We start from the raw sequence: 12944 nt of genomic DNA, 5'->3' as shown, positions 1-12944 counted from the left end.
CAGGCCCAAGGCCCATCTAGTCCAGCATCCTATTTCTCACAGTGGCCCACCAGATGCTGCTGGAAGCCACAGGCAGGAGTTGAGGGCGTGCTCTCTCTCCTGCCATTACTCCCCCGCAACTGGTTCTCAGAGCCATCCTGCCTTTTGAGACTGGAGGTGGCCCATCTCCACCTTGAGACTGGAGGTGGTCATGCACATGTTGTACTGAATGCACATACAGCAGTACTCTTCCATCTGTACCTGATTCTGAAAGGATATGTACCCAAGTTCACTTTTAAAATTAATGCATGTACAGTCATTCACACACAAGAACATGCTGCAGGCATGCACAACATAACGTCTGAACAGGGCTTTGCTCTGTTTTCTAGAAGAGGGCCTGAGCTGGCAGCTCATTGTTCAGAATGTTGCTTTTCTGCTTCCAACTGCCTCCAGCAAATCTCACAAGAACATACACAGTCTGGATAATCCATATGGATGCAGGGCAAGAAGCTTGCATAAACATTCTCAAGCATGATCTACAATTCATCCTCATTTTTTTCTGCACCATTTGCAGCTGAGGTTGCACCTCTCAAGACCTCTGGGCCAGACTTTTACCTTCATTACCCTTCTAAGCAATCGGGTGTGAATGATAGTAGCAGCGTGGATGGTACCATAGGCAAAGAGGAAGGCCCGCAGGATGGTGAAGACAGAGTTTGCCCCAGCAATGCTGCCGTATACCGTCAGGTAGAAGTTCACATCCAAAGAGCCATTTGAAGGGGTGGAGGCCATGACTGGGGAACTGAGGGGAAAACAGGCCAGGTCAGTCATTCCCAAAGTGTTTCCTGGCGAAGAGGTCTCCATGAGGCAGCCCACCTCCCTCCCACTGTGTGCTACTCTGGAGAGCACAGTAATAACTACTTGTCTCAATCAGTCAATGAGATGTACTCTGCCCATGCCTTGATTATCAGTGTGTGACTCATCCCCTGGGCAACCTTCTAACCTTTTGTCCCCCAGGGGTCTAACAACATGCTGTATGGGCTCGCTCTTCATTCTGGGCTGACTGGCAGGCAAATAGTCTGTCTTTACTCTTTAGTGATTCTTGGAGAGAGTTGGTCATTTGTTCACAATAATACAATAACAATAACAACAAGGGTCACAATAACAAAGCTGGAGAACTCACAGGAAAGCTTTATATTGCCAGAATTTGCTCTTTTGAGCCTCTTTACCCAGAGGCACCACAATTCCCAACTGCCCTGAGCAATGCATCTGGTGGGACTTGACCATTCCTCCTCTCTTTTTCTCAGGTTTCTCTTTAGCCCTATTCCAATATTGTATGAGTGTACAGATGTCTGTAAATGTGTACATGTTTTTGTATGAATGACTGTACCTGCATTCATTTTAAGAGAGAACCCGGGTACAGGCCCCTCAAAGGCATGGTACAGATAGGAAATGCACAGCTATACCTGTGTTCCACATAATGTGTGAATAACTGTGTACAGTTGTGTGTGTACAGATCTCTACATGTGTTCACTGTATACTTGTCAGACAAGTGCTGAACATAATGTGTGAATAGGGCTTGTGTCTCTGTACAATTCAGTGGCTGTTTGGGGAATGTTCAGCCTCTTACTCAGGCCACAGAACACCTTCATAAAGGAGCTACTAAAACAGAACCCTGAAGCACTGCTCATGCATATTCAGCAACAGGCTTGGTCCCCAAATTCAGCTCTCAGCTTATACCCACATACATGAGTCCTCCATGGGAGAAGAGCAGCAGCTGTGATGAAGGAAGGGCTGACAGGTTTCTGACAGAGGTATTTTCTGCACGGGGAAGGCTGGAGATCCAGTTTGACAGCCACCAATCAGAGATGTTCCTAGAAGCTACAAAGATTCATACATCTCAGTGAGTTAGATTTAACTCTACCTGATCAAAGTTAGCTTCAGACCCATTCAAACAAGTTTTGAGATGGGAAATTCACTGCAAAAGGAGATCTGCCGCTTAATTTTCACATGGCTCTCCTGAAAGTACCTCATATTTTGTTAGAAAGTAAGTGGTTGTTAGTCACTATCTTAAACAAAAACTGAAGAAAGTGTTTCCACATCACAGTGGTCATGGGATTATTTTTTATTATTTATTTTTATTTTTACATTTATATCCCGCTCTTCCTCCAAGGAGCCCAGAGCGGTGTACTACATACTTGAGTTTCTCTTTCACAAAAACCCTGTGAAGTAGGTTAGGCTGAGAGAGAAGTGACTGGCCCAGAGTCACCCAGCTAGTTTTTAATGGCTGAATGGGGATTTGAACTCGGGTCTCCCCGGTCCTAGTCCATGATGCAACCTCTTGCTAAGTTGTTTGATTAGATCATGTCATGACAGAATACCTCAATTCTTGGAGTAAGCAACAGCCAGAACCAGGCCACATCATGACAGTGCCCGCAGAAGAACATCTATAAAGACTCCAGTACACATCTTACAATTCCCAGTCCTCACAGAACTCATGTTGCCTTGGCAATTTTAGCTAAACGCACTCCTACTTGACAGTCACAACAGAGTGCTGAAACAACCTTTAAATGGCACCACCAGGAGAGGCAGAGGGAAAGAGAGAGGTAGCAGAACTATAATTCAATGATCAGAAACCCTCAGTTCTGCCAATAATGTAAGGTATGGCAAACAGGCAAATGTACTCAAATATATTTGATTTTGCAAACTTTACAAATTTTCACAATCTACGCCCCTTTTTGTCAGAATGAGAAGGAAGTGTTGGGAGCCATTGAAAAGTACAAGAAGTGTGGAAAAGATGCATAAGGGCAGAGAAACACAGACCACAAGAAGGGGGTAGTAATTATGCTATGTTAAGTTTTCTCACTCCATACAAACTGGAACCCCTAAGAATATCTTCTCTGTCTCCTACATTTATAAGAAAAACTGCCAATAAGTCTTGAATGCTTTTCTGCTGCTATGAGAGCTAAAAAAAATTCTTTTGAAAACTGAGAATCTCAGGAGTTTATTCAAGTGGATGGATTTCATGCTAGTCCCTATAAATGCATCCCAGGTAATGCAGATTTCCTGTAAATGCGTCATCTGTCTAAACAAGTAGCAGAATTTCTGGGAGATAGCAAGGAAACAATTTTACCTTGCATCAGCAGCAAGGAGAGAAGGATGGAGAATGCCAGGCAGCTGCCAATAGCTAGCCAATATACTTTGTAGACTTGGAAAGCCACTGCCCCTTCTTTCTTCTCTTCTTCCCGATTGAGAAGGCAGTTTGCTTGATTTGTTTCTTCTTCCTCAGGTTCTACATCCTCCTCTTGGCTATATTCAGTGGGTACTTTAGCGGAAGTAGAGGTAAGAGAGAATGCATGAAGAGCTCCATGACAAATGACCAGGTGACCTACATTACAAAGACTTCCCATGCTCTAGGCAATCCCTCTCCCCAATTTTACAGCACACTCCAAGCCAAGTGCATTCTTTCATACAGCTGTCAAGCAAAATATCCAGATAGGATATACACATCGGGACAGACACCCTTGTCAGCATTCCTTCCCCGGTGTTTCCTTCTAGAGTAAGGAGATTACCCAACTAGCATTCCCTAGCTCTTCCTCTATTTTATTGATTGCGTGCTCAAGTTTCCTGTGGGTCAAATCACTTTCCCCCTTTTCCTTAGACTTCCATACTAGTTTTGCCCTCCACCATGGCCCACTAATCCAAATGAAATTCTAAAAGGTAGCAAACTAAATCACATACAGTAAACATTTTGTCTGATAGCCACTGATCCCACTTAGCCATAGACATGCCCTCCTGGAGATACCCAGTACTGACTTTTGTCCTTCCTTCTCTTGTCTGTCTCCCTAAGCTCAGGGGCAGCTTCCACCAGTGGTAAAATCTCCGATGGGGTTCCTAAAGGGGAAAAAAATGGTGCATGTATATTCTGTGGAAATGAAAACACATCAGCTGCAAAGCCATACCATCTACTTGAGGCTCTAGATCAGGGGTTCCCAACCTTGAGTCCCCAGACATTGTTGGTCTACAGTTTCCATCATCCCCAGCCACAATGGCCTTCAGCCATTGTGGCTGACAATGATGAGAATTGTAGTCTGACAACATCTGGGGACTCAAGGTTGGAACCTGCTGGTGTAGATCAGGTCTGTCCATTCATTCATTCATTCAATTTCTATACCGCCCTTCCCAAAATGGCTCAGGGTGGTTTACACAGAGAAATAATAAATAAATAAGATGGATCCCTGTCCCCAAAGGGCTCACAATCTAAAAAGAAACGTAAGACAAACAGGGCCAGTTACTCTCCCACTGCTAAATAAAGAGAATCTTTATTAGAACTGCTAAATAAAGAGAAATAACCACATTAAAAGGTGCCTCTTTGCCAAGTTAACGGGGTAACTGCTATTTTTATTTATTTAACATATTTTTATAGCACCTAAAACTTATGTGTCTGGGCAGTTTAAACAAAGCAAAGAAGATGACAACACAAAAGTTAAAACATTAGCTAAAACAAAATTAATGGCAACAGAAAAAGTTAACACATTACAACAATTTAAAAATGTAAAACAATATTTTAAAACAATTTTAACACTATTAAAACAATATTTAATTAAAAGCCTGGGTGAACTTTAAAGACTTTTTAAAAGTTCCCAGAGATGGGGAGGTTCTTATTTCAGCAAGGAGCACATTCCAAAGCTTCAGGGCAGCAGCGGAGAAGGCTCGTCCCTGAGTAGCCACCAGACAAGCCGGTGGCAACTGTAGATGGACCTCTCCTGATGATCTCAGTGGGCGGTGGGGTTCATGACGAAGACGATCTTCTTTTAAATACCCAGGGCCCAAGCCGTTTAGGGTTGTCCTTCCTTAACAACTCCCTTCTCCCTAACATTTTCCCTCAGAGGAGGGTTGTATCGGCAAAGGATGCTGGCTTGTCTCGACCTCCTGCTCCTAGACAGGGCCAATCAAAGCTTCAGCTCACGACAGGAGGGAGGGGCAACCCCCTCAGACTCCAGTTCTTTGCCCTGTCTGCTCTGAGCAGGTGCCTTTTTCTGTGCTCTCTTCAGCTTTGCTGTTCCTTCAACCTTACCTATCTGGTCCTATTTCCTTGCCCTCTGCCTCCCTAGCCTTTGCACTTGGTTTAATTTCAGTGTCTGGCATTAGTAGTTGAGGTAACAGGGAGGCTTTTTCTTTTTTTTCAGGGAGGCTTCATCTGGTGAGCTCCTCAGCGAGGGGGAAGGGCCCTCGGGGTGGGGGTGGGTGCTCCCGACTCCGAGCCACCCGCTAAGCGTGTGCATTCGCTTTCTGCAGCGGCCGCCTCTCCGTCCTCCTCAGATCCAGAGCCCAGCGAGGGGGACATTCACCCGGCTTTTGAGGCTCTGTTGCACCACGTGGTGGCGGAGCAATTCGAGAAGCTGTCCTTGCTGCCGGTCCCCTTTCCTCCACAGCCACGCCTTCCAGCTCCTCAGTTTCCCGCCCAAAATTCCCCAGCCGCCATGCTGGGCACTTCTTCAGCAGCTTCGATCGCTGCTCCGCTCGTCTCACCTCTCCTCCCGCCTGGGGCTAAGGGGCCTCCAGTTTTATCCCTCTGCCGTCCTTTGGCCCCCTCGGGTCCAATAGCCCCTCTGCCGCCTCCTCGGGAGCCAGTGTGTCCTTCCGATGTCTCTGACTCAGACCGGGAGGAGGGGGAGTTGTCCGGGGATGAGGATGCTGTTCCTGCTGTACCTCAGCAGGCCCCCTATTGCCTGTTTTCCCAGGCTGATTTCCCGGTCCTCCTTCACAAGGTTAAAAAGACCTTGCGATGGGGGTGGTGGTGGTTCCTCCTGTCACGGAGGGAGTTGAAGGGGATCCGGCGGTGCTCCCTTCCCTTAAGCCACCCAAGATTGCCATGCCTTGTCCTCAGTTGTTCCTAGAGCTGTTCCAGTCTGAATGGGACAAGCTCACAGAAGGGAAAGGTCCCTCTGCTGCAGTGAGACGCATGTCTAACTCTAGTAGCTCTCTCATGGAAAAGCTCAGGGTTCCTCCTGTGGATGCAGAGGTCGCTGCGCTGGTGACAGGGGCCATTCTCCCAAGGGAAGGCGAGAATGTGCTAAAGAATGTGGAGGATAAAAAATGTGATGCTGCCCTTCGCAGGTCCCATGAGGCCACTGCTCTGTCCCTCAGGGCCTCCTCTGCTACGTCCCTTTTTGCTAGGGCAGCAGTCCTATGGGTCAAAGAGCTCACGCCCTTAGTGCCTCCCAAACTGACCAGTCTTAGACAGGGTCTGAACAAACTGGGGAAAACAGTCACCTTTATGGCTGATTCTTCCTTAGACGCGGCTCAGCTATCCACTCGGGCTCTAGCTTCAGATGTTACTATGAGACACCATTTGTGGCTCAAAAATTGGAAAGTAGACCAAAAGTCTAGGTCCAACCTTGCCAATTCTCCATTCAAAGGGTGGAAAACTTTTTGGTGAGATTTTGGACCCTATTTTGATAGAGACTACAGACAAGAAAAAGGTGATGACTTCTTCCTCCTCCTCCCAGCGTCGGGATCATCAGTTTCCTTCATGTTCCTCCTCTAGCTTTAAGGGTTACAAATCCTCCTTTCGTCCTCACCAGAACAAGCAAGACCGGTCCTCCTGGACTAAGGGTCAATCCTCCTTTCGAGACAATTCCTTTTGGAAGGTCCAGCAGCCTGGCCAGCCTTCCAAGCCCGGTTTCAAACGTAACCGGGCCCAATGACTGCCCTCTGGAGACCCATCTCCTACAGGTAGGGGGCAGGCTACAGCAGTTTGCTCAGGTCTGGGCTCAGACCTATGCAGACGCCTGGGTTCGACAGATGGTAGCCCACGGCTACTCTCTGGAGTTCTCAGCCAGACCCCCAGATCATTACCTTCTGTTGCCTCGTTCCTGCAAGGACACCAAGCATCAACTGATGATGGAGGCCATTTGTCATCTGATATCCATACAAGCGGTAGAGCCTGTTCCTCTGGAGGAGCAAAAGCTGGGGGTCTACTCCATTTTATTCTTAGTCCCCAAAAAGAATGGGGAGTGGAGAAGAATAATGGACCTCAAGTTTGTGAACAAGTATCTCCGAAAAAGGGAGTTTTGCATGGAAACTCTACGCTCGATCCTAATGGCCCTTCAGGAGGGGGATTTTCTAGCTTCAGTGGACCTCAAGGAGGCATATCTTCATGTGCCCATCCACGAGCTGGACAGACGCTTCCTGAGGTTCGCTTACCTGTCTCATCATTACCAATATCGGGCACTCCCCTTTGGTCTATCGACTGTGCCTCGGTTGTTTACCAAAATTATGGTGGCACTCGTGGCGCATTTGAGGACCAGGGAAGTCCATCTTTACCCTTTTCTGGACAACCTTTTGATCAGGTCGGCCTCCCTGTCCAGAGGCCAGCGGGATGTCCAGCTGACCCTCTCCGTGCTGGAGGCCCATGCATTCATAGTGAACCGTTCCAAGAGTTCGCTTCTTCCTTAAACCAAAGTTCTTCACTTAGGAGCTCTGATCAACACGGTTCAGGGGACAGTTTGTAGGAACACAGAAACTCATTAGCGTCCTGCTGCCGCACACTGATCTCCCACCCAAGTTCCGATGTTCTTTCTCTGGCCCAATTGCAGGGGCGGATGGTGTCTACCCTGGGCATAGTGCCCAAGAGTTCCTTTAACTCTCGGTCGCTCCAGTGGTTACTTCTCAAGTACCAGGATCAAGTGGTGTGCAGGTCCAGAATGTGCCTCAGCCTGCCGCCTTGGGTAGTGCGGTCTCTACACTGGTGGACGTCACCTGCCACCAAGAAGGGGGGTCAGGTTGCTTCTGGTGGAGTGTGTTCAAGTCATAATGGACGCCAGCCTCCTGGGCTGGGGGGGCCACTGTCAGCGTCGCGTAGCTCAAGGTTGGTGGTCCGAGCCCAAGTGGGCCAATTCCATCAACTGGTTGGAGCTGCGTGTGATCCAGGTCTCCCTCACAGAGTTTCTGCCAGAGGTTCACGGTCGCCATGTCTTGGTGCACATGGACAGTGCTACAGCCAAGGCCCATGTCAACCAGCAGGGTCATTCGAAATCCCGTGCCCTGATGCAAGAGGCCTGCTGGCGTGGGCAGAGCAACATCTACTGTCCCTAGAGGCCGATCACGTAAGCGGAGTGATGAACACAGTCGCGGACTGGCTAAGCCGATCGCAGATAGACCCGGCGGAGTGGTCTCTGGATCCTCGAGCCTTCCAGCGGATCGTCCAGATGTTCAGTCAACCGGCCATGGACTTGTTTGCCATTCCAGGCAACACCAAGCTGAGGCGATTCCTTTCCAGGTACCGCTCTCCCAGGGTGGAGGGAGTGGATGCCCTGACCTTCCCTTGGCCTCCCGGCCTGTTATACGCATTCCCGCCATTTGCCATCATTCCACAGACTGTTCGACAGGTCTGCCTGTTGAGAGCGGAGGTTGTTCTAGTGGCACTGCACTGGCCCTGCCGACCCTGGTTTTCGGACCTGGTGGAATTGTCCAGCGAACCTCCACTTCCTCTGGGGCACGACAGTCACCTTCTCAGCCAGGGTCTAGTTTTCCACCCGGAACCGGAGTGGCTCAATCTCTTCGCGTGGAGATTGAGCGGGGCTCCTTAGCAGAGTGCGATTACTCTAGTTTGGTCCTGGATACCATTCTGGCCTCTTGTTGGCCTTCCTTGGTGAGAATCTATCAATCTACCTGGAAGGCCTTCGCTCACTGGTGCAGCTTACAAGGGGTTTTGCCGTTGTCAGCGACGGTGGTCCACGTGCTGGGGTTTCTACAGAAAGGCCTGGATGAGGGGCTTTGCCCCAATACACTTCAGTCAGGTTTTTGCAATTTCTTGCAGTTTTACAGTGGCAGGGGCCCTATTCCCTGCCTCAGCATCCCCACGTGCAGAGGTTTTTGAAAGGGGCTGCTATCCTCAAACCGCCCACAGTCCATAGGTTCCCAACGTGGGACTTGAACCTGGTTCTCCGGGCTCTTACTAAAGCCCCGTTCAAGCCCCTAGGGTCCATTCCTTTACGTTTGCTTACGTTTAAGGTTTTGTTTTTGGTAGCTATCACTTCCGCCAGGCGGGTTTCGGATCTGCGAGCCCTATCAGTGCAGAAGGAACTATGTCTGGTTTATCCAGACTATGTCCTCTTACATACCAATCTGACATTTATTCCTAAGGTCAATTCAGTTTTCCATAGGGCTCAAGAACTGATGCTGCCTTCGTTCTGCCCCAAGCCTTCTTTGCCTAAGGAGAGTGAATGGCATACCTTGGGCGTGCGTAGGGCGGTGAAGATTTACCTTAGGCATACTAAGGTTTTTTGGGTTATCAGAATCCTTCTTCGTTTCATTTTGGGATTGTTCATTGGGTAAGCAGGTTTCAACTTCCACTTTGTCACGCTGGATCTGCCAGTGCATGAGATTAGCTTACTCTACCTCAGCTTCCTCAGACCCAGAGGGGATTACAGCCCACTCTACCAGGAGTGCAGCCTCCTCTGCTGCCCTCTCCACCTTGGCTCCCTTGGTAGATATCTGCCGAGCGGCTACGTGGGCCTCGCTTTCCACCTTCGTGAGACATTACAAAAGCCATGATTGGACTTCGGCGGACGCAGCCTTTGGGCAGAGAGTTCTGCAGCAGGTGGTCCCTTCTTGAGGCTGGATCTCACAGCTCCCTCCCAGTGGGTCATAGGGGCTATGATAGGTCCCAGCATCCTTTGCAGATACAACCCTCCTCTGAGGGAAAATGAATCGTTGGCACTTACCTGAAAGGTCATTTTCCTCAGAGGTATGGGTTGTATCCGCACCCACCCGCTTGTTCGTCCGGTCTGTATATTATTCTGTCCTGTTTTCCCGCACTCCATCTGTCTCCCGTATTACTGTGGGGTGGTTTCTCTCCTAGGGTGGTTTGTCCTCCCTGCGGGCTGTTTCAGTTAGTCCGGGTGTTATATATGGAATGGAGCCTCTTGCCGAGTTTACTGTTGTTGCTGTGGCGCATTATCTGTTTGCCATTTCTTCTTGTTTCTTACCTTTTTTGTTCTGGAGCACGTTTTAGAGCTGGCTATGAACTGGAGTCTGAGGGGGTTGCCCCTCCCTCCTGTTGTGAGCTGAAGCTTTGATTGGCCCTGTCTAGGAGCAGGAGGTCGAGACAACCCAGCATCCTTTGAGGATACAACCCATACCTCTGAGGAAAATGACCTTTCAGGTAAGTGCCAACGATTCATTTTCTGCCCATCTGCATTGTTCTTGCACCTTCCCTCATTCCTCTGGGTATTTTGCTAACATAGCAGATTCTGTCCAGATTACATTCACCCTGTTAAGTCACTCTTTTAATTTATTGTATTTATATCCTGCCACATGGCCCAATCGGCCTTCAGGGTGGCTTACCAAGTACCAACAACAATAAAATCAGCAGCACAATTTTTAAAATCTCATAAAATGACAAAATCAATAATTTCAAACTAATAAAAACTGTAAAATAATCACATAGCAGCAGAAAAACACATCACCATAATGATTTAAAAAGAGCTGTCTGCCTCACCCTGTAAATTCCCACTGAGGAGAGATCAGGATCCAGAAAGAGAGAAATGGAGCTATTAGAAAACACCTACCTGTCTTGAGTATTTTGCCATTGTCCATCAGCAATAAGATGTCAGCCTTTCCCAAAAACTCAGTTCTGTGGGTGCAAAGAATCCTGGTCTTATGCTTGAGAATTCCCAGAATGCACTTCTGCATAAGGTGATTGGCTACATCTGCATCAACAGCTGCCAGAGGATCATCAAGAAGGTATATTTCCTTCTCCTAAGGAAAATAAAAATATAGTTCTAGCCCTTTTGTTCCTAGTACAGCAAACTTCAAGCTGAACCTCAAACTGTGGGTCATCTTATAAGCAAGACCCACTGGTTGCTCAGGAAAATTGGAGGAGACCTTTATGCTTCAGTCCAGATCCAGTGCAGTACTGTGCCCTCGGTTCCTGCTCATCCAGTCCTTTCTTTACCTGGTAAACAGCTCTAGCGAGTGCAACTCGAGCTTTCTGTCCTCCGCTGAGAGTCACTCCATTCTCGCCCACTTCTGTTTGATCGCCTGCTGGTAAGATCTAGAAATTAAACACACAAAAAGTAAGTAACATTACAGCTGCTGTACAGAAGCATAGGAAGAGATATGGGATATTTGAATCCAGGACTCCTGAGTCTGCTTCACAGGTCTACTGCTAATGAACCAGCAACCAAGAGCCAAATGTCTGCATAGAATCCAAAGGGATCAAGACAGTATTTCACATCCATAAGCAGACCAAGAGTTTGGGCAAGTTTTTTCTGCTACATCTTTTAAAAGGGAGGGAAACAGACACCTCCACAACTCGCTGCAGTTGGAGGCATTGTTAGCTCTACAGTACAAGCAAGGAATGGGAGGTGCCAATGGTTTACAAGGGAATACTTAAACAAGTTCTTCAAATGTGAGTCTTAAGGCAAAATGAACATAAAACCAAAAAAGGGGAGCTTTTCCCTCAAGAACCATGACCCCCCCCCAAATAATATACTCAGCATAACAATACTTCTACTAAACCCATAATTCAAAGAAAACAGATTTGAACTGATTGGGCAAGTTAATTGATTGACTGAGGGTTAAGCACAACTAATAAAGCACATACAAAGCACAAGTACATACTAGCACAATTAATTGCAACTTCACAAAACTAGTTATATTAATATAGTATATTTAGTCTGAGATATTTCTAAAGTTCTTCTCTCAACAGTGTACTACATCGGACAATTTCTTGGATTTTTTTTTTAATTGTCCGAGTCTAACACCAGGCACCACAGTAATCAAAGTCAGGATAAACTACCAGGTGTAAATGCTCAAAATCTGCTCTAGAGCAACATGAGACACTTCCATTATAGGATACTTACATTCAAGTCATCAGAGAGAGCACAAGCCTCTACTACTTTCTGGTAAAATCTGGCATCGTATTCCTTCCCAAAGAGAATGTTCTCACGGATGCTGGTAAACTGGATCCAGGGCTCTTGAGAGGCTAAGCCAAACCCTTTCTCCAAATTCCAGACATAAACCAGGTCGCCTGAACTGCATGCATCCAAGAGAAGGGCAGCAGAAAGACACACAAAAAGAGGAAGGTGGGACTGTCATCAGAGAGGGTTTTGAAAATGTGCCTAGTCAGTAAACTTCTAAACAGTCTGGTGCTTGAGTTCCCTGCTCCAAGTCATGCTTTCCAACTGAGAACCCTTGCCACTAAATCCTGGTGACATGAGAGCTAGATATGATGTGAGAGCAAGGGGGCCCAGGAAGGGGCGTAACTATAATAGGGCAAGGGGAGACAGTTGTCTGGGGGCCCACTGCCTTGGGGCCCACCCCAGAGGCAAGTCACGTGACTGACTCCCCCAGCCGTGCACTCGCCCGGGCACTAAATTTTACTATGCCTTTTTTTACCACTATTCAGCCTCATTTAAGATTTCTTTACTTCATGAGCTGAGCTTCAGTGAGGGGTTGGCATTTTAAAATCTTGTCTCTGGGCCCACTCCAATCTTGCTATGCCCCTGGGCCCAGGGAATGCTGTTGGAGCACCTGATGCTGCAACTAAGCAGCGTGGACCTGAGCAGTACCTGGATGGGTGACCTCCTGGATATTAATATTATTATTGCTTGTTTACACAGTCAGACAGGTGTTATTGACTGGTTTGTTTTATCCAGACATCGAGTCCTTCCCAAGGACCTGGGATGGCTGAATTTTATTGTCAGTTGTTATAGATATCATCGCAGAATATAGGCTGTTCCCAGTAAAGCTGCTTTTTGTAACTGGCTGATGGTGATTTCTGTGGCCCCTATGGTGTTGAGGTGCTCTTCAAGGTCTTTTGGGACTGCACCCAGGGCGCCAATTACCACTGGGATTATTTTGGTCTTCTTCTGCCACAGCCTTTCAATTTCAATTTGTAGATCTTTGTATTTGGTGATTTTTTCTATTTCTTTTTCTTCTATTCTGCTATCCCCTGG

The 12944-nt window shown here is 47.5% G+C and overlaps 1 protein-coding gene across 6 annotated transcripts in view; it reads right to left on the bottom strand.

Moving 5' to 3' along the window:
• Nucleotides 1-12944, bottom strand: part of ABCC10 (ATP binding cassette subfamily C member 10) — a 51403-nt gene that overhangs the window by 12930 nt on the left and 25529 nt on the right. For all 6 annotated transcript variants that reach the window (XR_008318054.1, XM_053304082.1, XM_053304074.1 and 3 more), the window contains 7 exons: nt 11850-12021; nt 10940-11038; nt 10554-10743; nt 3793-3870; nt 3110-3301; nt 1725-1857; nt 595-778 (listed from right to left, as the gene is read on the bottom strand). Coding sequence is in view for 5 of the 6 variants with exons in the window: in XM_053304082.1 (XP_053160057.1) it covers nt 595-778; nt 1725-1857; nt 3110-3301; nt 3793-3870; nt 10554-10743; nt 10940-11038; nt 11850-12021 (1048 nt within the window). In the remaining variant the exon portion in view is untranslated. The remainder of the gene's footprint in view (nt 1-594; nt 779-1724; nt 1858-3109; nt 3302-3792; nt 3871-10553; nt 10744-10939; nt 11039-11849; nt 12022-12944) is intronic.

The sequence above is a fragment of the Hemicordylus capensis genome, chromosome 1, assembly GCF_027244095.1.
Source record: "Hemicordylus capensis ecotype Gifberg chromosome 1, rHemCap1.1.pri, whole genome shotgun sequence".
Classification (NCBI taxonomy): Eukaryota; Metazoa; Chordata; class Lepidosauria; order Squamata; family Cordylidae; genus Hemicordylus; species Hemicordylus capensis.
The sequence above is the reverse complement of the archived record's forward strand: the minus strand, read 5'-3'. Positions and strand labels throughout refer to the sequence as shown.